General features: G+C 33.8%; 1 protein-coding gene and 1 long non-coding RNA gene across 9 annotated transcripts in view; both read right to left on the minus strand.

The window, feature by feature from the left end:
- Positions 1 to 24,212, minus strand: part of LOC143237729 (uncharacterized) — a 265,149-nt gene that overhangs the window by 51,054 nt on the left and 189,883 nt on the right. Inside the window, exon 1 of one of the 8 annotated variants that reach the window (XM_076477268.1) lies at positions 11,711 to 11,788. The exons of the other annotated variants lie outside the window; for them this stretch is intronic. Within the exon in view, the coding sequence (XP_076333383.1) occupies positions 11,711 to 11,773 (63 nt within the window). The 5' untranslated portion in view covers positions 11,774 to 11,788. Of the gene's footprint in view, positions 1 to 11,710; positions 11,789 to 24,212 lie in introns of those variants that run through there. 8 annotated transcript variants of the gene reach the window in all.
- LOC143237731 (uncharacterized) lies at positions 20,610 to 22,694 on the minus strand. The gene is made up of 2 exons (XR_013020217.1): positions 22,477 to 22,694; positions 20,610 to 21,028 (listed from the first exon to the last, which is right to left on the minus strand). It is a non-coding gene; the product is annotated as an uncharacterized LOC143237731 (long non-coding RNA).

The raw sequence follows: 24,212 nt of genomic DNA on the forward strand, positions 1-24,212 counted from the left end.
TACACAATACTCGACACAAATAAATATCTATTAATAAAAAATTAAATTTTAGTAAACGTGCAGCCAGAACAAATATAAAAATGCAGTTTGAAAATAAACAGTTTCAGTCAACTTACGTTATTTCTTTATAGCTTGTAATCGTTACTTCAGAGAAAATTATTTTGTTTTTTTGGTTATTATTAAGAGAACCTGGGAAACCAACCATGCAGAGAAATTTAACTCTGCACTTAGAATTAACAATAAATATTTTCTTAATTTTCATAATTGGTGGATGAATGTTGGATGAAGTCGCATTTGAATCATTACACAAACCCAGAAAAATATATTTACGCTTAAATCATTTAATGAATGTTGTTTAGAGAACGGTGTTGACTTTTCGAAATGAACTTGCCAGAAATAAAAGGCTAAAGGCAGTCTTAAAACGTTGCTGAATAAACAAAAGCATGATTGAAACGAGCGAAACATGTCGTATTTTAAGCCAACGATGTATATGTTTTAACATACGTCGTACCCTCTCTCAAAAACATTATTAAATACGAAAAAGCAATATTCTTCAGCCATTGTGGTAATGACTGACTTTATTACCGAGTTTCCCACTTACTTCAGGTCAACTGACATTTCCTCTTGTCGTAAATTCGGGTGTTTATGGATTCCTTAAAAACGGTGACAGGAGCCATCTGTAGGCAACTGACAGCAACTACTGGTGTAAGACGCCCAGAGCAGAGATCGTCGAGAAACACAGTGAGTTCATTATAAAAGTAGTTTGTTATAAGTGGGCTCACTACATGGTGTTTGTACCTTATTCAATAATTTTCAACTTTACGTTTGTACATATGTTACTCATCACAAATTCTGTGTTTGTATAAAGTCACGACAAATATTCTATATGGATTGGATGTTACTACAAATCTCACGTGAGGAACTTTTTAAATTCTTCATAAAAATGCTACTTCTTAATCACAGATCTATCCATCCATTTATCTATATATTTATTATTACTATTTCCTCTCAGAAGAAATAGTTAACTTATTTTAGTCTTTCACTTGTAAAAAGAAACCAAAGATAGTCTAATTTCTCTTTCAAAATATTTATTTCATAATCACACTTCTCTTTTTGTTTTTTAATCAAATACTTCACGACCAGATTGCTTCCCATGTTTCTCGGATTTGTACAGACCTGTCCAGTCTGAAATCAATAACTCTTACAAGGCACAAGATTTTTCGTTTTGGTTTCTGAGTAGATTTTTCTGGTTGAATTCCGTTTCCATTATACCTGATGCTTCCTGACTTTTGTTCCTTGCAATCTTGTTCTTATCTACTTGCTCTGTCTTTTAGATATGATACAAACATACACGAGTCTTTTTTTTTTCCTCATACCTTACCAGTTTCCATTATAGACGCAGCTCGAAGAGATGTCGCTAAAATCACATTTCTGCATGATTCAATTAACCCAGTGTTAATCATTATATATATACACACACACATACAGTCATTTATTACATTTATATGACCTTCCCTGAAAACTGATTGATACGTGTTTTGAGGCAGCATAAAAAACAAAAACACTTCTTGGTAATACAAGCAATTCTTGATATTTATGGACTAAACGATATCGAATTCAGACTTGTTTAGATTCACAGAGAACTATGACCTGTATGTATAGTGATTACCGTGTTGTGTGCACAGCTGAACTATGCTATTATCTAGCTACGAGAATATTACTATATAAAGTGATACCCAACAAACCTTAATAATCATAGGAATACTGTCACACTTTTTGTTGGATCTGAAAGACATGTATAATTTCGTAAAAATAATCACATCTTACAAAAAATAATTCTACTGTAGGTAATGGCAATATTCCAAAACATTAATCTATCTATGTCTGTGTATCTTGTTATTTTAGATATTAATACTTGTTCAGCTGTCTACTAATCCTGTAAAACATGTAACTGTTTTATATATATTTGGTATCTTCAAGAAAACTACAATAAAATGATGCGTTAATCTTACGCTATGACAATGCTGTAATCCGAAATGTCATCATTTGGACATTCACTGATATATTCTATAAGATTTACATTTTTGCATCCGTATGTGATCTTCAAGCTACTGTACTTTTTAACATACACAAAAACAGAAAAGTTTTTGTTGATTAATATGGACATCAGTTTCTTTACTTGCTGTGCGGTACAGTAGTTATTACAAGTATTTATCTATCTTTTCTATTTTTTGGATTAGTCTTGTATATGTTTCAATACACCACGTGGAATTAAAGCTGAAATGAAATAGTTATTTGCACGATATGTTATTATTTTGTCGAACTAACATAGACAAAATATAAATAAAATAAAAAGGAAAACCTTTACTTTGAAACCTCTCTTCACTGTATCGCTATAAACAATGAAAAACAGGTACAAATCAACACAGAAAGTATGTTAGACGACTGCTTCGTGACCAATAAAATCACTGATATTTTCCTTAGAAGCTGCTAACAGCTTTTATTGTTGAACAAGCTCTTTGGATGATTCGGTGAAAAACAAAAATAACGAAAGTTCAGTCAACTTCAATTTCTGTACGTTTCAGACAATTTTACGCTAGTTTCACGTCACAAGTTACACTAAACAATCACTTATTTGTTAATTTCTCCTTACCTCTTATACTTCATTGAAACACAATCTCAAAATTTACTGTGTTAAACTAACCGGTTAGCTCAATAATCTATCAACATTAACGCAACTCGCATTTCTGCAGTGTTAAAGCGTTTTCCTCTACTTTTATGAAAGCTCCCCTAGCCAAAATTAAGATAAACATCTGAATAAAAAGTGTAAAAAATAAAACGTGCAGCAAAACATTATATCATGATGTTTATTGTCTATTTAGCTTTACCGTTTAAGTGAACTTATCTTACTTAAAGCCATGTTATAAATTGTCCATGAAACTATTTTAATTGGTGAGTTGTACAACACAAACAAAATTTTATTTATAATGACCAAGAAATATCTTAGTTTTATGGTTCATACTTTAGTTTATTAGCTTCATTCGGAGGCCCAACAGATTATAGTTATAAGAAGAGAGTTGAAAGTGGAAGTACTTACAAACTCGGGCTTTTGAAGGATTCCCAACAGCGATATAAAATCAGCGTATAAGCTCGTACATCGTAACAGCTCAAGCTCAATGGCATGAAAAAAATACAAAACACAACAACAAACAAACAAAGTAATAAAGCATGCGAAAAGATAAAGATTTATTCTGTTTTTATCAACTCATAAAATCCGATGAATGTAAAGAAATATGGGAATATAAAATGTTAAGATAACAAAAATAACCTATAACTACGTCCGAGATTCAAGGCACGTCCTTTGAATATGCGTTAAGGTGATTTTTCAACAGCTAAGTTTAACGTTTCTTTATCAGCTCACAAAGATGATACTGACAAGAAACCAGCCAGTCAAGACAAGTTGGTCGCTTATCTGATGAAACAACAGAGATACAGCCTCTACTCTGTCGGCGGTAACACTCCCTGAAAACTATGAATAGTAATGACTGTCACGTGGATCGCAAGCGTCTTAACTTGAAAAATTGCGAGTGTTTTCGATGACAGTTTTGCAGATGAACAAACACATACATTACGTGACTAGAATGTTAACGGCAAATCAGAGATACCTTAGACTACAAATCTGTAAAACATGACCTCAATGTAAGGGTATAGCAGTGGCATGCATGACGTGACAATAATAATTGATTTAACAATGCAAAAATCTTGACATACAATAAATAACCAAAGGTTTGTAACGTGACAACAACATACATAATAACTACACCTATTAATACGAGCTATTCTAAAAATTAATGGAAGAATAACAAACGGCTATCTTGTATAATCATTCTACACACTATCAAATATGGATATAAACTATTCTGTTATTTTAATATAATTTATTCTTGGAGAGTAACTGAAGATATTAATAACAGTGTCTTTATTGACATTTTTATATGAAGGAGAAGTTATAGTCATAAAACTAAAGATTAAAAAACAAAAACAACAGGCATTGTAAGATAACCTTGCAACATTTACTAAAGTGAAGACCTGTATACGATATATTATAGATACACTGGAAAATACAATACTGTTTTGTTTTATAGCATGTTAACATTGTCAGGTTCCAGATTATAATAATAAATAGTTCGATTTATTTTAAAGCACTAACTAGTGTGTATGTTTCAGTATTGGTTCTCGCAATCATTAGAACATTAACTGTTGCTAGTTTTGTGAACTATATCCCACAGTGTCTTTAGAGCACTAACTAGTGTTATTCTACTGGATTAGCCTGTACAATGGATTCAGAACACTAACTGATTTAAACGATGCAATGCCAAGGCACAAGCACTAAACTCTGTTAATTCCAGCAGATTAACAGAAAAAGTCTCACAGACGCCCTAATTTGTGTTTTTTTAGTAGGTTAAAAAAAACACTGTGTCTTTTGGGTCTTAATTAACCAGTGTTTATTTTAACAGATTAATAAGTGTTGTATTTAATGGACCGTTATTTGACTCTTGTTACTTTTCACCTACTGTCTCAAGCACTATGCCTGGTAACCCATCACAAGAGATTAACAGGGACAGTGTTCTGTAACAAAAACTTGTTATACTTCTATAACAATAGTTGTCATGTTGCTTCAAAGACTCTCAGTTGTAGTTACTGTGGAGGGTTAACAGATAGTATCTTAAGAGTCATTGAAAGAAAAAAGAAATATATTATAGGTCAAACCACCCACAAATTAACTACACACACACACATATATATATATATACCATTGTGCATAACAACCTTTCTCCAGGTTTCACTAACTGAATAGTAAATCTGTAAATGAAAACATTTTAAATCTATACTTAACTTCTTGGTGATTTTACCGACGACATATTTCTTTTTATGTCTTTCAGCATCCACATGTAATTTCCTAGACATTCTCAAGAGTTATAATTGCATTTGACTGTTTTCTATACGAAATTAACAGGGTCAATACCTCATGAACTATACCTCGAGGGCAATACTTTGTACTTTAGCTGGGACGGTTTTACTAATGTATATTTATTTTAATATTAATGTTTGTTCCAGTTAAATATATAATTAGAAATTAGTATAACTTGTATTGTTAAATGTCTATTGCGAATTTTGTAGAAGTGTGTAAGAATGTACAACGTATGTTTTACATTGTTTGTTCTTCCTGAACCGTCGATAAAAGATTCAGTCCCAGACCAGATATAAGACTCAGTATTGTTTGTAAAACTGTTTTATATAAACCATCATTTGTAATAACTATTAGTAATAACCGTTATTATAAATTGTATTGTTGTTTGCATATTAAAATATATCTTTGTATAAAGAAAATAGTGTGTATCAATCTTGTTGACAACTATAATAAATTTGATACCTACTGATATTCAATTAATTTTTAAAATAAAATAAAATTTCTGGCTATTTGAAATCGTAATACGTAACGTACGTAACATGATAAATCGGAGACTCGTCCGACATAAATTATAATAAGAAACACAGCTAGCTAATCTGGCAGATTAACTCGGATAATACCTCAGAAGTAATACCTGATATTCTAACAGTAATATTAAGAGGATGGTGCTTCTCATAACAAAGCCACATCGGGCTACCTACTGAACCCACCGAGGGGATCGAATCCCTGATTTTAGTGTTGTAAGTCTGTAGACTTACTGCTGTACTAGCGGGGTCCCTCAAAAGAAATCCCTGGTATTCTAGCAGATTAACACGGACAGTGTTTCAGAAGAAATACTTGGCATTTAAAAACATTAATACGGATAATACCTGAGGAACAATACCTGGTATTCTAGCAGCCTAAGAGTCACTGTACGTTGTGATCTTTCACTATACCTTATTTAAAATAATAATAATATTATATGTTAACCGCACAGGCTCAATATTCAAAATGCTGTGCACGCTTTTTTTTTTAATTCTACGCATGCACATTGTTGTGAGCTGTGCGATTTGATGAAGAGTGTGAGTTCGAAACATCACCCTTTTAAAATAAAAATATAAAAAAACTTGTCGAATGTTTAACTTATTCTTAAATTTCTATAGCTTATTCTAAACAACTGGTGCACTCAGAGACAGTCTCTCTTTAGATTTCAGAGATCATAAGATGTTATACTCCAATGCACAATTATGAATATTCAAGGTGTTAGAGTCGTAATTGTTTTTATAATCCTTGTAAAACGTTAATAGATCGGATATTTGTCTCACAAAATGGAGGTAACCCATATCTGAATAAATATTTTCCAATGTAAAACATTAACTGATCAGATATTTATCTCACAAATAATACACTAAAAATATTTAATTGTCTATTATTCAGAAATGTGCACAGTAAATGAACGGATAATATTTTCAGCTTGTGCTTGTTTGGCTTTAACTCGTAAGCAATGTATGATAAGATACCTGTCCTATGTACACTGCAAAGATTGAACTTCAGCATTAAAGCTTTCACGCTTATTTATCTCTGAGCCATCAGAAGCATATTTGTACTGCTAATGTATGTACAGAGATCGACATCAGACTTAAACTAGTTGTTATAGTGCAAAAGGAACGTAAATACGACCAAAAACGAGTTTATAATTTCCGTGTTATTACCCAAAACACAGAGAAACACTTTTTAAAACAGATTAAATAATGCAAGTAAAATTAAATTATTCTGAAGACTTAACCAATCAGGAAAGCAAATTAAACATCACTAAAATGTACTTTATTGTGTATCAAAATACAGAACTCACTCGCAAAACGAACACGAATTAAGTGCAACACGTTTGTTACACGGACATGGCCCTGAATGGACACTAAAATATAATAATGTTTGATTTTTATTGCCTTATCCTTCGTTTCATTAATAAGCTTGGGGATTTATAATACTAAAATTTGGGATTCGATCTATGCGACGGTCATAGCAAAGCTAGTTAAGCTTGTTTTGTAGTTTTATGTTTAAAAATAAGCATTTGTACATATTCTAATTTTTCAAGCTACTATTGTAACGGATTTACTATCATGCATTTATTTTCATATCGATGTTTGTTTTTTAAATACATATTTAAAAATGTATGCAACGTGTATTGTGAAAGCACCGCCTATTCTCTAGCTTTGTAAAATATTCTCGAATAGTGATTACCAGTATTGTTGCCAACTGAAATTTCAAGAGCCTCGCTTTATGACTACAAAAGATAGCCATCGCAATAAGCGGAGAGACAGCAAATATTGCTGGTTTGCTACAGTTAGTATAATATAAATCTAGGAAGCTTTGACTGTGAAAAAATGCTTAGTCTTTGAAAAACTAAGATATTTGACAAGGAACGTTTACAGATTTCAAACTTTACAAACCGTTTAACTTCAATGAATTAACTTCGAACATTAGTATTTCTACGAGGACATTGGATATTTTCGTCGGGAAAAACTCGCACGTGAAAAAGTTAATTAGCTTTCCGTAAAGTGAAGTGTATCTGTATATCAACATAAAATTAATTCGCTCGTAGTGAACCGTCGATAAAATATTCAGTTGCAGACCAAATAGAAGACTCGATATTGTTTGTAAGTTTGTAAAACTCTTGTATAGGAATTATTATTCATAATAACCGTTATTATAAATTGTTTTATTGTTTGTATATTAAAATATATTTGTGTTAAGAAAGGAAATTGTGTGTATCAATCTTGTTGACAAATATCATAAATTTGATTTATATCGACATTCAATTAAGTTTTAAATTAAAATTAAAATTTCAGACTAATTGAAATCGTAATACATAACATAATAAACAGGAAGCTCATCTGTGATAAATTATTATATGTAACACTATAAAATCGTTTCGCAAGTGTTGACATTTAACTATAATATTATTGACACTTATGAGCAATGAATTAAACCAAAAAGCCAAGCTTAATTATAGTATAATGGTCAAAATTTATAAAAACTGAGATACATAACTACTTGCAATTCATTCAGCTAGACGATGTCCAGCTGAGTACACATTTCTGGAATATTTCCTCTAACTCTTTGCAAATACTTGTTATACATACAAACACTAGCATGTAAGCACACACATAGGTACTCATCTTTTTTCAGGAAGCACATTTTAGCAGGACCTCCGAGTTTGAAAATACCATTCACTCTTATCTCTCGCCTAAAGCAGCACTTAATCCAAGACAAACAACAGGACTTAGTGGTGATATGGTATCTTTGCTGTGGCAGTAAGCGGAATCTCCTGATAACAACTAGTCAAACGCTAGGATTACACGGCCACACGACAGTGACGTGTTGAATGGGTGGATTCGATAACAAACATCTCTGAAGATAAGATTACAAGTACAAGGCTGTATTTCATAACTTAGATGGACAATTATGGAACGTTTATTAATGTACACTCAGTGGAGAATTTAATAAGCGTTGTTCTGCTATTATTCAACAATCTCTAAAAAACTATTAGAGAGCAGGCCATTGTCTTTATTTAGAGCACAAAACTTCAAGTAAATGTGAATATTGTTCATAAATAAGCGTTTGTATGAACAGCGATGAACATAACTTTTGTTCCAATTAATTCTGAGTCTAAAGAGATTTCTATTAAATACTCAACATAGTAGCAAAACAACCACACAGATTAATCGGTATTGAATATAGTTGTTATTACACGTGACTATCTGTCTAAGCGCTCGTAAGACAAAGTGTGTGTAATCGGTCATGCCTGAGAACTTTACAGTGCAAATATGGAACACTCGATTACATGAAAATCAGAAGGTTCGAGACCAGTTTTGTGGAAGATTTCGCAATACAAAAGTGGTAAAAATAACGTAAAACACAAAATATCCCTGCTACTTTTCTTGAAGACGTCTCACTAAGAGCATGGAACACTGAACTTCAAAAGAATTTGGATTTTATTATCCCTACAGGGTATGATTATCATTTCACCTTGGTTTGTAAAACTTGCTGGTGCGAAGAGTTACTTCACGATAAAACATTTTATATTGTCATTTAAGCTTAACCAAGCCTAATAATAGTGAGGTTTAATAACTATAATTTGTTTAAGATGAATATAGTTAATGAGTGCACAAGGACTACATGATGTACTTAAAAATCTACATCTTCTTTAACTGATATCGACACTAAAAGGACCAGCTTGAATATGTGTTGTCCAATCAGCAGTTTCAAAGCTTTATATAATAAATAACTGTGGGAGATCTGGTTAATGTCAAGTGGCTGTTCCACTTGAGAGTTGTGAAGTGGTCGACTGGAGAAAGATTAACACACAAGTGCATGGCAGATTAGAGGTTAGCAGAGTTAAGGGCTCTTATCTGTTGAGCTCTGTTTATAGAAACCCTTGTTGGACATTCTTCCCGTGTCGCTAATGAGCTTCTACACTCAATGTTCAGTTTTAAGTGTACGATGATGGATCAGGTGGCCATAACCAAATTGAAGCTTGCACGTTAACCTCGTCAAAGGAACACCATTTTACCTTATGGATCTCAAGTTCATTCTCACAACAGCTCAAAATAATGAAGTGTTTGTGTGAGCTTATCAGACGAGAAAGCTCTCACTTAAACAACGACCTAATATTCTTCTGATTAGAAGCACGTGACTCAAGTGCCTCTCTAAATGTGTCTCTTTACAAAAACGAACCCACGCCTAGCTGTCTGAATGCTTGAGTAATATGTGATCTAATAAGCTGAATCAGTCACCTCCCTCACGAAATACCCGATATCAAAATAATGTTGAGATCAAAACTTGCAAACATTTTCGAAACAGAAATTATGTTTCTAATGAAATTAACAAATAAATAAAAGTGTAACAGTCCTAGACTTAGAATTATAAGATTCTTACAAAAGTGTACTACGCGTACAAATCGAAATTCATAACAAGAAATATACATTTTTTGTTTTATTTCAATAAAATGTTTCATTTCAAGAACAATAAACTTTATTTTTGTAACTCTAAACTCTGTTACTTACATAACCATTCCATAGTTGTATTATATATATTAAACACCAGACTGTTAGTACTTTAAACTTACAAGCGCAGATAGCCTTCGTGTAGCTTTGCGAGAAATTCAAAACAAAGTAACAATCAAAGAGGAAGAGGTCAATATGAACCCGACCCTCCCGTGTTTTTATACCCAAATTCCGAAAACAAAGTAACAATCAAAGAGGAAGAGGTCAATATGAGCCTGACCCTCCCGTGTTTTCATACTCAAATTCCGACAAGGGAGAGAGAATGTTTTTTTTTTTATTTTACGCAAAGCTACACGAGGGCTATCTGCGCTAGCCGTCCCTAATTTAGCAGTGTAAGACTAGAGGAAAGGCAGCTAGTCATCATCACCCACCGCCAACTCTTGGGCTACTCTTTTACCAACGAATAGTGAAATTGACAGTGACATTATAACTTCTTCACGGCTGATAGGGCGAGCATGTTTGGTGAGACGGAGATTCGAACCCGGGACCCTCATATTACGAGTCCATTGCCTTAACCACTGGCCATGCTGGGCCTGAGAGATAAAGAGTAACAGTCAAAGGGACTGACGTCTTTATTTATTATACAAAATTATTATATAATTTAACTGCAGCTGTTCCTGGCCTCCAATTATTTACTTTCTAAATCTTGTACCAAAGGTGATGAACAGAAATTTGAACATTCAAGATCCATGTAGATAACGATATGCAAGTATACCTGATATCTGAAACTGTTAAACTCTTGTTTAGTATCTGTCTTTTTTTTTTAAAGCATCTTTCAAGAAAATTTCACAAACACAGAAACTTACTGTTGTATCCTTAATATACGATTTCCGATAGTAGGGACCAACAGTAAGTCATCGTTAAACAAACAAGTGAAACTAAGGTACAAATAAAACAGTATTTATAAATCAAACCTTTTAACATAGTAACATAGATCTGCAAAACGTAGTGTTGTTTATCATTTGCCTTCACTTTCATTAAATTTTATAATTTCAGTATAATACTACAAACACAGTATTTGGCCTCAAACAAAGATTACTGTAATATATTGCTGACTTTGATTTTATTTTCACAGATACGCTGCTCTCCCAGATCATTCAAGGATCCAGTCACCTAAAATAAAAATCATTCGTGTCGCATAGATTGAAATTAGTTATTACCTGAAAGAATACACTTCAGATACGGCATATCTAAAAACAAGCGTTTATATAGAAAACCCAATAATACGAATATAGGGATTTTCACGCTCAGCTGATTGGCTTAAATATATCATTGATGATATCTGCAATACTTATTTTTATTTCGCTTACCATAAACAACATTGTCAACTCATCAACTTTATTGTTTGTCTTCTGTACATTTTTAGGTGTATTTTGATATTATTTCAATTCATACACTTTTAGATAAATTCCTTTTAATGATAAAAGTTTGTAAAACCTGTGAAAAACCACTGTACTAACACAATAGCACTGATATTATTTACACTGACAACATACTCTTGTGTTAATCTTATTATGGCCCTCTTATTGTAAACATAATTAAATTAATCTTAGTGGGAGATCTATTAACCAACATATACTTTCCATTAGAAGCACAGTACTTAAGTTATGAAAAAAACGTAAATCAAATTTGCTATACAAAAACATGCCATTCACGATATGACGCTAATTAGAACTTTGGATCTTGATTGTACCTTATTAATGAGCTTGTAAGAACTTGTATTAGCTGATGCATCCCAAATGAGGTTGTAGATCATTAAATATTCGAGACCGGATTGCTCTTCATAAGTAATCCTTTCAACCTGTTTCTTCACGGTCGAATGTAATTAAGTTATTGATACAGAAATAAAATACGACGTAGCCCCAAGTCTAAATAGTGTGTACACTGCTGACGTGAGAAGAACACTGAAAACCACTTTACATGATAAATCAAAACGCAGGATACGCAGGTACAAGTTTATCACGAACGTCAATCTCTATCTATTATTCTACAACCTCACCGACCTTGCCAACAGTAGATTAAACTGCCAACATGTTACTCATTCGTGGCGGTCGTTAAAACAACGCATGACGAGGAATACGAATATATGATCAACGAGTTGAAAATAACCTTGAGCACGTGACTTAGACTACATAGGATCATCACTCGTTGTTAAAATTACTCCATAACAGAAGCTAATAAGTTATCAAAACACTTACTTGGACTAAAAGTTATATAGGTTCACTAGTGACACCTGATAGCATGCCCTCACTTAACATATTTTTTAACTTCTGTATGCTGTGATTTGAAGAGATTGGATTTTTATTTTTCAGCCTAAGAAATTAACAAGATACGAGAAGAAATGTAACGTTGATATTGAAAGTAGACGTACACTTAACAACGGATGGATATCAACCTGAAGGAACTAAAGTTTCGTCTGAAGAGCTGTTATCAGTTCTGCGAAAGAAGTGCCCTGTTGTTGTTAAGTTGAAAAACGAAAAAGAAACACAAAAAAAACACCGAGTTCATCTGTCCTTTCAGCTGACTTTATATAAACATCAAGAGGAAAAATCGATATAAGAAAGAACAAACGACAGGCATCAAGATATATCTACTACGAATTGCATCCTAGCGGATATAAGCGCATTATCAGTGCTTCTGAAGTTATATTCACTTGGTATCCGATTAAATACTTTGTATTTACGCAATATATGAATGCGTTTAAATTTGCAGAGCCAGTAAATTCAATCTGGCTATTGCTGTTAACACACTTTTATTGTTTTGGCAACAATTCAAGAGTGTGAAAACTTTCTAAAAACGCTTTCAAATGTTGAAGGACATGAACATGTAGTAGCAAACCATCTTCAGAGCATTTACAGTCGTTAGTGGTTCTGATGTTTCTGCCTCTGGTGGCTTTCTCAATTTCATGTTTATTTTTGATACCTCTATTTATAGACACAGGTACACGCTTTCAAGATATTATTAATATCTGGTGATTTTTTTTATCTTCTTGAGACACATTCATTTGGTATGTTTTATACTCTTACATTATCTTTTTTAACACACAGTATGATAACATATTTTAACATTGCTTAATTTTTATGTTGTTTCTTTTTATCCAGAGGATAGCCTCCATTTCCTTCTTTATTGTCTTCCTGACAGTCAGATGTGCCTTACATTCTTGTCAGTTATATTTTTTGTTCAAGGTGCTGTTGTTGTTATTATTACTTTTACTCACCTTGTATTTTGTTTCTTATCTGTTCTTGGTGGATCTTCTGTTCTGATAGCAGTTAAATATCTTCTTTCGTTAATTGAAGACATTCCAAACTTAAAACCAAACATGCTCGTCCCTTCAGCTGTGAAGGCATTATAATGTGATGGTCAATCTCATTATTCGTTGGTAAAAGAGCAGCCCAAGAGTTGGCGATGGGTGGTGATGACTAGCTGCCTTCCCTCTTGTCTTGCTAAATTAGGGACGGCTAGCACAAACAGCCCTCGTGTGGCTTTGCGTAAAATTCAAAACAAACCAAAGCTAAACTAGTCACACGTTTCCTGTATTTTGTCTATTCTGGATTATTCATTGTTCAAACAGTTTCTTTGAGAAGTTATGCGCGAAGCTGTTTCGGATTTTGAAATAAAAAGACAAGATTGGAAGGCTTCGTTTGTTTTTAATTTCACGCAAAGCTACTCGAGAACTATCTGCGATAGCTGCCCCTAATTTAGCAGTATAAGACTAGAGGGAAGGCAACTAGTCATCACCACCCACCGCCAATTCTCGGGCTACTCTTTTACCAATAAATAGTAGAATTGATCGTAACGTCATAACGCTGAAAGGGCGAGCATGTTTGGTGTGACGGAGATTCGAACCCGCGACCCTCAGATTACGAGTCGAGTGCCTTAACCACCTAGCCATGCTGGGCCAGATTCAAAGGCAGTAAACTAGTCAGCAACATTTATGGTGAACTTTAAGGCTTAACTTTTCTGACTATGGCCCTAGAAATGCTATAAAAGTGATAATTAAATCCTACTTATTAATTTTCCATGCATCTCCCCTTTCCCCGGGAACTGACCATTCTAAGATTCACAATTCGAACACGATACTCACTAGACCAAATCCGATTCTGTTCAAAAAGTACTCGTAGTTTTTCCTCATATCTTGTGTATGTTAAAATTAACCATGATTTATCTATTTAATGTTATATTTTGCACTGATTTCTACACTGTTCATATTTTTTACAGGTAATTTGTTCGAACAGTAGTTTTATGTCTCCTTCTTAAAACTCATAAAGCGGGTAAGAAGACAGACAATAATGTTTATTTTTAGTCTATCAAGTTCCTAGTTTTAATAGTTATAGCTATCATCAGGCTTAAGATTGGTAACTTTTACAGTAGGAGTTAAAAACTTGCATTGAATAACATTAATGCAGGGTTAACCCAATTAATCAAATATTTATGAAGGTTTGTAGTGTTTTTGGTAGTTCGTTTATTAAAGCATTTGCCAGTTTTTTTATTTAGATTTTGAATGTTGCTGTTAGTATTTTTTTTCATAAATTGTAATGAGTTTTGTTTGTTGAACATTCTTAGTTTTCCCTATTTCGGACAACAGTCATATGTGCTCTGAGTCGTGTCTGTATCTAATGGTTCTTTGGATGAGCAGTTGCCATAAGTTATTTGTTTCTGATGTCTTTCTGCTACTTTCTCTCCTGGAACAGTTGTTATATTTGTTGTTTCCGATGTGTTCATGATGTGCTTTTTTAGCGTATGCAAGTAGTTTTCATCAAATTATTCCGCAGTTCCTTCCATAATAAGAATGGTTGTTCACGTTCTCACGTTGTTCTATGTGGCCAATAACTAGAATCTCACTTTCTGATATTTTGCATTACGTATAATGTTATTCGCAAATCAGACTCCAATTTTTTGAAATAAACAGAAATAAAAAATGCAAGCAGCTTGGAAAATGGAACATAGAAAATGGTGTCCATAGAATCACATTATGATAAACTTTGGCTGACAAGTGTTTCCCCAAAATTTAATTGGCATATGAAGTTTCATACTAAGTATAAAAAGTCGTTCCAATTCTACAGTCATATGCTAACGTTACTTGTACAAATACAAACAGCCATACATAACAATCGCGACCTGAGGGCTTTCAGCTCACATTTTACATGCGATGTAAAAGATGATAAGTTTTAGAACACATGTAAACCAGGAAGTACGTCTAGTTATGTATACATTATCACGTCACGAAGTTTGAAACAAAATTAACTTTCGTTAAGCAAAATGAAGTTTCCAGTTGTTAAATCGAATTACGTATTGGTATTCACAACCAGAATAACACTTTATGCGATACAAGAGTTAAACGTATACAACGCTCAACTGGTAAACAGAGGGACAGCAGTGCGTCAGCTTCGTCCTCCGCCACAAAGAACCTAATAACGACATTGACTGTCGCCTCTATAACTCGACCACAGCTGAAAGAGGGAAGGGTGTTCTACGGTATCATGGCTCGAGCCTTGGACTTTCGATTTACAGCTTGACATGCTAACCAACCACTAGGCTCAACTCGAATTAACTATGTACGCATTTTTTTCAGTAAGCCACAAAATACTGTGTGGTAATTTCACTAATACAAGTTACGTATTTTTCTCGACTATGAATACACAATTAATGAAAACATGCTTTTACAGACTTTAAATATTAAAAGAAGAATGTTCCCCTCGGTGGACACAGCAGATAGCCATATATGACTTTGATATAACAACAACAAATTGAAACTGAAAAGAATGTTTACTACACATAGTTTTCATGGCCAGGTGGTTAAGGCATTCCACTCGTAATCTGAGTGTCGCGGGTTTGAATTTCCGTCGCAACTAACATGCTCACCCTCCCAGCCGTGGGGGCATTATAATTTGACGGTCAATCCCACTATTCGTTGGTAAAAGAGTAGCCCAAGAGTTGACGGTGGGTGGTGATGACTAGCTGCCTTCCCTCTAGTCTTACACTGCTAAATTAGGGACGGCTAGCACAGATAGTCCTCGAGTAGCTTTGTGCGAAATTCCAAAACAAACAAACAAACAAAGAAACCATTTTCCTCGACCAATGATAGCGACTATGTTCTGCAGCGTTAGAACAGCAGATGCTTAAAATCATTCTATCGATAAACGGAACATGCATACGTATTAGTCAAGAAGAAATATAAGTATTTATATATGCGTGACAAATACAGCAGTGACGGCTGCGAATATGCGGACATCGCATGATGACAAACCTTCATATAAAATCAAAATGTACATTATGAATTTCTATAGGCATTTATCTAAATATGACACAGCATATACATAATGTCGTATTTCAAAACAAAATGTATGTTAAAGATTTGAAGATACAGGCCGTTTTTGATGGTTTTTTTTTTAAATAAGTATGTTAAGAAGAATAAAACGTTCGATAATCATGTACAAACATTAAGTGACACGCATTTACGGAACGTACATGTTTTCAGCATTTCGATATATGTGTGACTGTATTATTTGGTTGTTTTAATTTTGCTAGTTTCTATACAACAGATCTTTGAAACAGAGCAGCATGCAATTCTAACATTAACAATCTGTAGAACAGGTCACAGTAGTGAAATAGTTGTAAAAAAATCACAATCAATAAGAAGTGGAGTTAGGCCTAGTAAGACTTTGTTCTCCTTTCAATTATTAAATGTAGTAGCTGTGATGTTTCATCATGAAACTGGTTCGGTTTGTTTTGAATTTCGCGCAAAGCTACAGAAGGGCTATCTTCGCTAGCCGTCCATAATTTAGCAGTGCAAGACTAGAGGGAAGGCAGCTAGTCATCACCATCCACCGCTAACGCTTGGGCTATTCTTTTACCAACGAATAGTGGGATTGAACGTAACTTTATAACGTCCCCATGGCTGAAAGGGCGAGCATAGTTGGTGTGATTTGAGGATTCGAAACCGTGACCCTCGGATTACGAGTCGAGTGCCTTATCCACCTAGCCATGCCGGACCTCATAAAAGTGGCGAACACAAAAGTATTGATAAAATAAATATATCTGTAAACTTGAAAACGACAAAATAATGTTAACACTTATCGAAATGTATAATACAGTAAAATAGAGACAGTTACAAATGGTGAATCTAGTGTTCCTTTCTTGTCTTAAAAATAATTCTATTTTCTTCTTTTATACTTTCTGTAATTTTACAATCACGATAAACTTTTCAGCTGAATACAGCAACTTATGAGAACAATCATGACTTTTGATGCACCATCTCCGTATGTTCGAAATCTGCGTCACGACAACTGTAAAATACTGTACTGAACTTAAATCAGTGAAGTTAGATACTCACGGTAACTTCAAATTGAGCGAAGAATGTGAGTCAATATTACTGAATGTACCAATACTGTGAAAGAGTTTCAAACATTAATATATTTGAACACAAGTGAAGTAATAACTTTCGCAATTTGTACATACTGATTCCGAATCAGTTATTGTCATAGGCTAGATAGTGTGGGATTTTATGGGAAAAACACTGGGCAGAGTGGATCAATCAAACAACTTAATGCTATGTTCATATAACACGTTGTAGGCGTAAACACAACAACAAAGTATTTCTGGCATACAATCGGGACAATGTCACTCAAATAATAGAACAGTAATCAATGACGGAAGTCAAACAGCAACAAAGATAAGGGTCATTAGCAGATTTAAGGTTGTGTGGGCCCAGGGGTTAATAATTTTTGCGAGCCTTACATTCTACGTAATTTTACATAGAATAAAATTATCAATGGACCTCCATTAAGATCGTGGGCCCTGGGACTAAGCCCCCTCTAGCTTCTACCTAAATACGCTATTGACGACCTTTTAATACAATCATGACAATGTCACTGAAATAACAAAACAGTAGTGATAGATGGAAGTCGAACAGAAACAGCAGCACATAGAAACAAACAATAAGGAAAACATCATTTAAGTAACATAGCGAATGATAAAAGTCAAACAGTAACAACAACAGACATCGTAGAATAAAATCACAACAAGCTGGTATTCGACAACTGGAATTTAGTCTCCGACACTCGACTATCTGAACCGTAACTTTTATAAATGCAAGTGTATTATTACTTTGAAATTACTTGAACCACAACCCATGAGTGAAATATTGTTACGGCTAAAGAAATGACTCCGCAGGTGGCACTAGAAGCCACAAGAAAGCCCGCAGCGAGGCTGAGAAAATGATGCTGACTTTGCCAGCAGGAGAGTTGATCCCAGTTTTACTGGTGCTGCACATAGGCTTTAAGTAATGGTTTAGGATTAAAACCCAGTGTGTGTGAGCAAAAAGAACAAACAGTGCAGAAAAAAACATGTCATAACTGCTATTTCCAAATGCAGGGTGTTCAAAAAACAACAACATAGAAATTCATTTCATTCTTATTATTCTTTATCATACATTTAAACCTTATTCATGTTCTACCTTTCAACACACACGACAGTAGTTTGACAAGAACTCGGGTACAAATTCCAAACTGCTTAGTGTAAACATTTTTGGGTGAGGGTTGTTCGTGATATCACTACAATACACACTGTACTTATAATGAACAGCTGCAGGTGTGACATGATAGTGTACACGGAAATTGATTGGAAAACACTTATATTAAACATATCTAGCATTAGGAAAACATACACCATACCAATAACAATATAAGTTTTATATTACAGCGGGCATCTTAACGCTAGTTTGATTTAGATAGCGTTTAATTTCGGTAAACACAAATTGATTGCAGTTTTTACACTCTCTTCAACAGCCATTATGTGGACAGAATAAAAAAAGTACTGAAAACTTATTCAGCTGTAATAACAAAGTTCTTAAATATTTTACCTGACGTTTTTTAAGAAATTTTCAAAAGACTTCGTGTAGATCTTAAATTTTACAGCACAAAATATTATAGAGACGTAAATCTCCCGATATTTGTGACAAGATATGACTGGTTTTGCAAAGCATCAGACTACAGCAGAGCAAAACACAACATTAAATATCTAGCAGCAGATATGTGTAGCAAAGGTCGGCAAGTTTCGCAAAGTATCAGGTGTTTGTAACACTGGTCCACTAAGACATAGTGTCTATCATAAAAACGTCCGCTGATACAAGTGAATTAATTGAGAATGAAATATTTGTGACAGATAAGAACAGAGAATGTCTGTAGAGCACGTTTCGTAAGCATTGAACATGATGTACTGACGTTCCGTTACACAGAATCTTGGGAGTTATTTCAATCAGCTTCCTCGTAAGTAATGCCATTATATCTCCATGCTGTATTTTAACAAAAGCATACCAATAATAACCACTTTTAATTTAAGAGCATTAAACTTATGATTTAGTATTTTTGCACAAAGTTTCAGTTTACTGTTTTATGTTTTTAATTAAAACACGAAGAACAACAACATAAAAGAGACTTTCTGCAATTAAATTGCACAATACAGAGTTGATATTTAAAAACAATATATATATCAATCGTCTGTATTTTATGTGTGCATTCAAAACTTACCCACTTACACAAAATATACAAGGTTCCATAAAGCTATCAACCAATACTCTCTTGTAACAACAGATGGATATTCTGATTTCTTGCTACCTTCTGAGTCTCTAAGTGTGAACACAGCTGTACAGGAACATTGTTTATACAATTATCTAGTTCTTGGAATGAAGCAACCTATTATACAAAAGTTATTTGCAGACACATTTGTCGGTTATTAGGCCAACTGACGGGTATAGGCGACGACAGATATCCGCTTCCGCAGTGGTAGGGTATCTTCTCTATTTCTTCCAAGCGAACATCTGTGAATTTTCCATATATTCAGTTACACAAACAAACACGGCACAATTAGAGGAAACGTAATTTTTCCTTGGTGCTATTCAACAATGAGAGATGTATTAAAGTTTAATATTTAATAACTTACACCGCAAAAACGTTAAACACCTAATCTTTGGTAACGTATACAATAATATAAGAACAATAGAGAACTTCCGTTTTTGCGCACGACGCCGATTGTTATTTCGTTCCACACATTGTTGCAATTCTTCTCAAATGTTATATGAAACATCTTTAGCGAAAACAATACTTTAAGACCATAGCGCGCAATAAAACACCATATAAAATATACTGTTGCTCTACGGGGTTGTGTGACCACGTGGGGAACGTTAGTACTATCACATGAAAGTGCCTATACACATGTTAGACTGCGTATTTACCTTCAGATGACGCACTAAATTTATCTTCTTATCCGAAAGTAGATGTCCAAGGTTATCTAATTATTTGTCATTTGTCCACCTCATGATTACACACGTTAAAATTAATTAGACCGTATGAGCCAATGACAGTTTTAAAAACAAACCACCATTGCTGTACGATAATTTATTGCAGTGTAATCACCTCATACAAGTAATAAAAAAATAGTTAACAGCCATCATAAAGTGATAAGTTGTACAGTTCTTAAAGTAAAGTGCTCTGATTTTGTAATCTGCTTGTTCGTTGAAGCACAAAGCAGCACAATGGGTTACAGCAGAGATCAGACCCGAAATTTTAGTATTAAACACCCTGAGCCATCTGGGATTTATTTTTTTTCAAAGAAACGATAGGAAACGAGAGTAATTACCGTATAATTACGTTGTGAGGAACTGGTAATAAATATATTGAATGAGCAGTTACGTCATATATACTTCCGATTATCACAAAATAATTAACCAAAATACAAAAAAAAATGTTACTATTTGTAATGTTTGAGAAGTACGGTAGATTTAGACTCGGCATGGCCAGGTGGTTAAGGCGTTCGACTCGTAATCTGAGGGTTACGAGTTCGAATCCCCGTCGCATCAAACATGCTCGTCTTTTCAGCCGTTGGGGCATTACAACGTGAGGGTCAATCTCATTATTCGTTGGTAAAAGAGTAGCCCAGAAGTTGATGACAAGCTGCCTTCCTTATAGTTTTACACTGCTAAATTGGACGGCTAGCACAGATAGCCCTCGTGTAGCTTTGCACGAAATACAAAAACAAACATACAGTAAATTTAAAATACAATTACATTTAATTTTTATAATGCATGATTTATATTTTAAAAATCAGTTGAAATCACTCGAAAAATTAAAAAAGATATATTTGTACGATAATCAAATACATACATGAAAATCTTTACAGATAACGTCAGACGAATGACGGTCGCCATTTTGTTTAAACACTCACAGTCATGACGTCACAGCTACTTATAACAAGCAATGACAGATCTGTGCAAGACTTGATAGTATGTTATAGAAGTTAATGCTAATTGCATCATTGGAAAATTTACATATGTGGAAAAACATTTTTATTATTATAAATAACATCAATTTGAAAAACTTCTTATGCACGGAAGTATTATTATTTTTTCTACAGAAAAAGAGAAGTTATAACATTTTTTTGAAAATAAATTTTGGCTCGAAAAATACAAATACATCATGTGTCGAACAAATGTTGTACTAATATTAAAAGGTAGCAAAAACGTTACATTTCTTTAATTAACAACTTCTGGAATTCTTATTATATTTTATTGACTTGGAGTGTAATTGTAGAAAAGTAAATTAACAATCGCGTTAACTTGTATTTTATGTTTAACATATATGTGGACATAAATATCTATCTATACGAACTTAGGCACAGCATATATACGTAATATATATAAACAACTAGTCCCGGGAAGATTGGAGTTTTCCACTGAACGGCAACCAAAGCACGACAAAATTAATTACCGCACGCAAAGCCCTGTCTTTCTTTCAGAGGTCTCGCGCCACAATCGACCCATGCAAATTGCTGTAATTAAGCTTTAAATAATAGGTTGATGACGATAATCACCGGCTAGTTTCTGGCGTAGCGGAGTCCCTTATAATCAATAGCTGTTACGAGAACCACATTTACAGCATACATCGTATTAAAAGATAATGTATTCCTTCAGTATTAACTGTTCATGGAAAGAATAATAAAAATAATTTCTTACCTCTTTACAAGACTCCTTAAAAGCACGAAGTAGACAAATACCGGTAAATACACACCAAGAATCACGTAAGAAATATAAGTAATTGCTAGAGCTTATTAAAAATAGCTTCTATATGGTTGTGAATCAAAGGATCACAAACACTGTGTAAACACTAATTCGTAATATTTATCAAAGCATTGTGTAAGAGGTTCAAGTCTAGCAGACTCTTTTTCTGAGTTGTATAGGCAGGTTACCGATTCATTTTGTTGCTCCGAAGAACCGTCCTCCTGGAATGTGGTGCAGACACGTACAGAATAATACACGTAGCTGTGCAACGCCATGGTTGGGAGATCTACCCCACGTTCATAATTTCCACAAACAGGGATGTTCAAAACCTAGTAACTTTCAAACAAAAAGAATGTGAAATACTTTTAAACCTGATGAACATTACTGTGTACAAAACCCGTTTTTACCTTTTATTATCTCCAACTTCTGGACCTCTTTCTCACTGTGGCTTCGGTCCACTTCGCAGACGTTCTATCTGACGCTAGTTTGCGAGTCAACCGAAATTCTCAAGCTCGCTAGTGGCGCTTCAAGCAGACGCGTAAAACTACTAACAGATGGCGTTATTCGCTGGAAAGCTGCCAGAAAGTTGAACATGAGATCTGATGGACAGGTGGTGGTGTGGCATTTAACTTTTTTAGTTACTTACCTATAGTAACAAGATAATCGCAAATAAATAAAACAACAACTGAAAAGTCTCAATGAAAGAACAGTGAAGGTTTGCTACATAGCTAGTACCATCTATTACTAAAGCTAAACTATTCATATGAAAACAATACGGTGCTAGCTATGTAGATATTGACAAGAAGTTATTGTAGGTTGAAGTGATAAAACTGTTAACATCGGGCACGCTGTGGGAACATATGTGGACATCATTTATTACATTGATAGAACCGAATGATGTCGACAAGGGCACACTGTTGGAACTGAATGTTGGCATGAACTGATGCTACGCTAATAAAACTGAATCCTAGCACCGAGTATACCATACCACCATACGTAGACATCCGGTACTACACTAACAGAACTGAATATCGAAAAAAGTACTATAATATTAGTATGTTTGTTCTTGAATTTCGCGCAAAGCTACACGAGGGCTATATTAATATTATACACTAAACATAAATAAATTAGTTCAAGTGTATAACTAAGGTCGTCTACTTTTATAAACGAAATATAATTAAACACACCGAGAAACATTAAACTGTACTATTTACCAAAGGAGTTACTGTGTTCTGTCGCACTGTAAAACATTTGGTAGACTGATAAAACTAAAAGATTTGTCTGCTGTGGGAATGTACACATACACTGTATTACTGACTAACTACACTTGATATACCTTAATATAAACTTAAACGTACTATATTACCTGATAACTACACAAACAAACCTTGTACTACGGGGTAACTACACTTGACATGTCAGAATAAAAATATTATACACACTATAGCACTTATTAATTACACATGAGATGTCTGAATAGAATTATATTACATCCTGTAATACTGATTAAGTATATCTGATATATCTTAATTAAAAATTATATATTTTGTACTACTGGCTAACTACGCTCAACATATCTGAATAAAAACAATACACACTGTACTACTGGATAACTACGCCGAACATATCTTAATTTAGAATTACATATTTTGTACTACTGGATAACTACGCTCGATATATGTGAATAAAAGTATTATGTACACTGTACTGCTGGCTAACTACGCTCGATATATGTGAATAAAAGTATGATGTACACTGTACTGCTGGCTAACTACGCTTGGCATATTTCATTAAAAACATTATACATACTGTGCTACTGCTAACTACACCTGAATAAAACCTATCATTTTCACTACACCAGCCTATAGCTTTAATTGTGGCTAATTTTCATAGTATTATTTAGTAAACTTGATGATTATATTAAATGGTATATCAATAGTATCTTTTCCCGATGTTTTCAAGGCAAAACTTAGTTTTAAGCCACTCAAATGTCGATGATATTAGATAACTGATGAATGAATATATTGTTGTACAGGTAGCAACGGAAAACTTACTTTATGAACCGATTTATATTATATTTATCTTAGTGCATGATCACTATTGAGGAATAAATTCACCCTAGATATGATCAATTCTCAGTTTT

This window comes from Tachypleus tridentatus, chromosome 13 (assembly GCF_004210375.1).
Source record: "Tachypleus tridentatus isolate NWPU-2018 chromosome 13, ASM421037v1, whole genome shotgun sequence".
In the NCBI taxonomy this organism is placed as follows: Eukaryota; Metazoa; Arthropoda; class Merostomata; order Xiphosura; family Limulidae; genus Tachypleus; species Tachypleus tridentatus.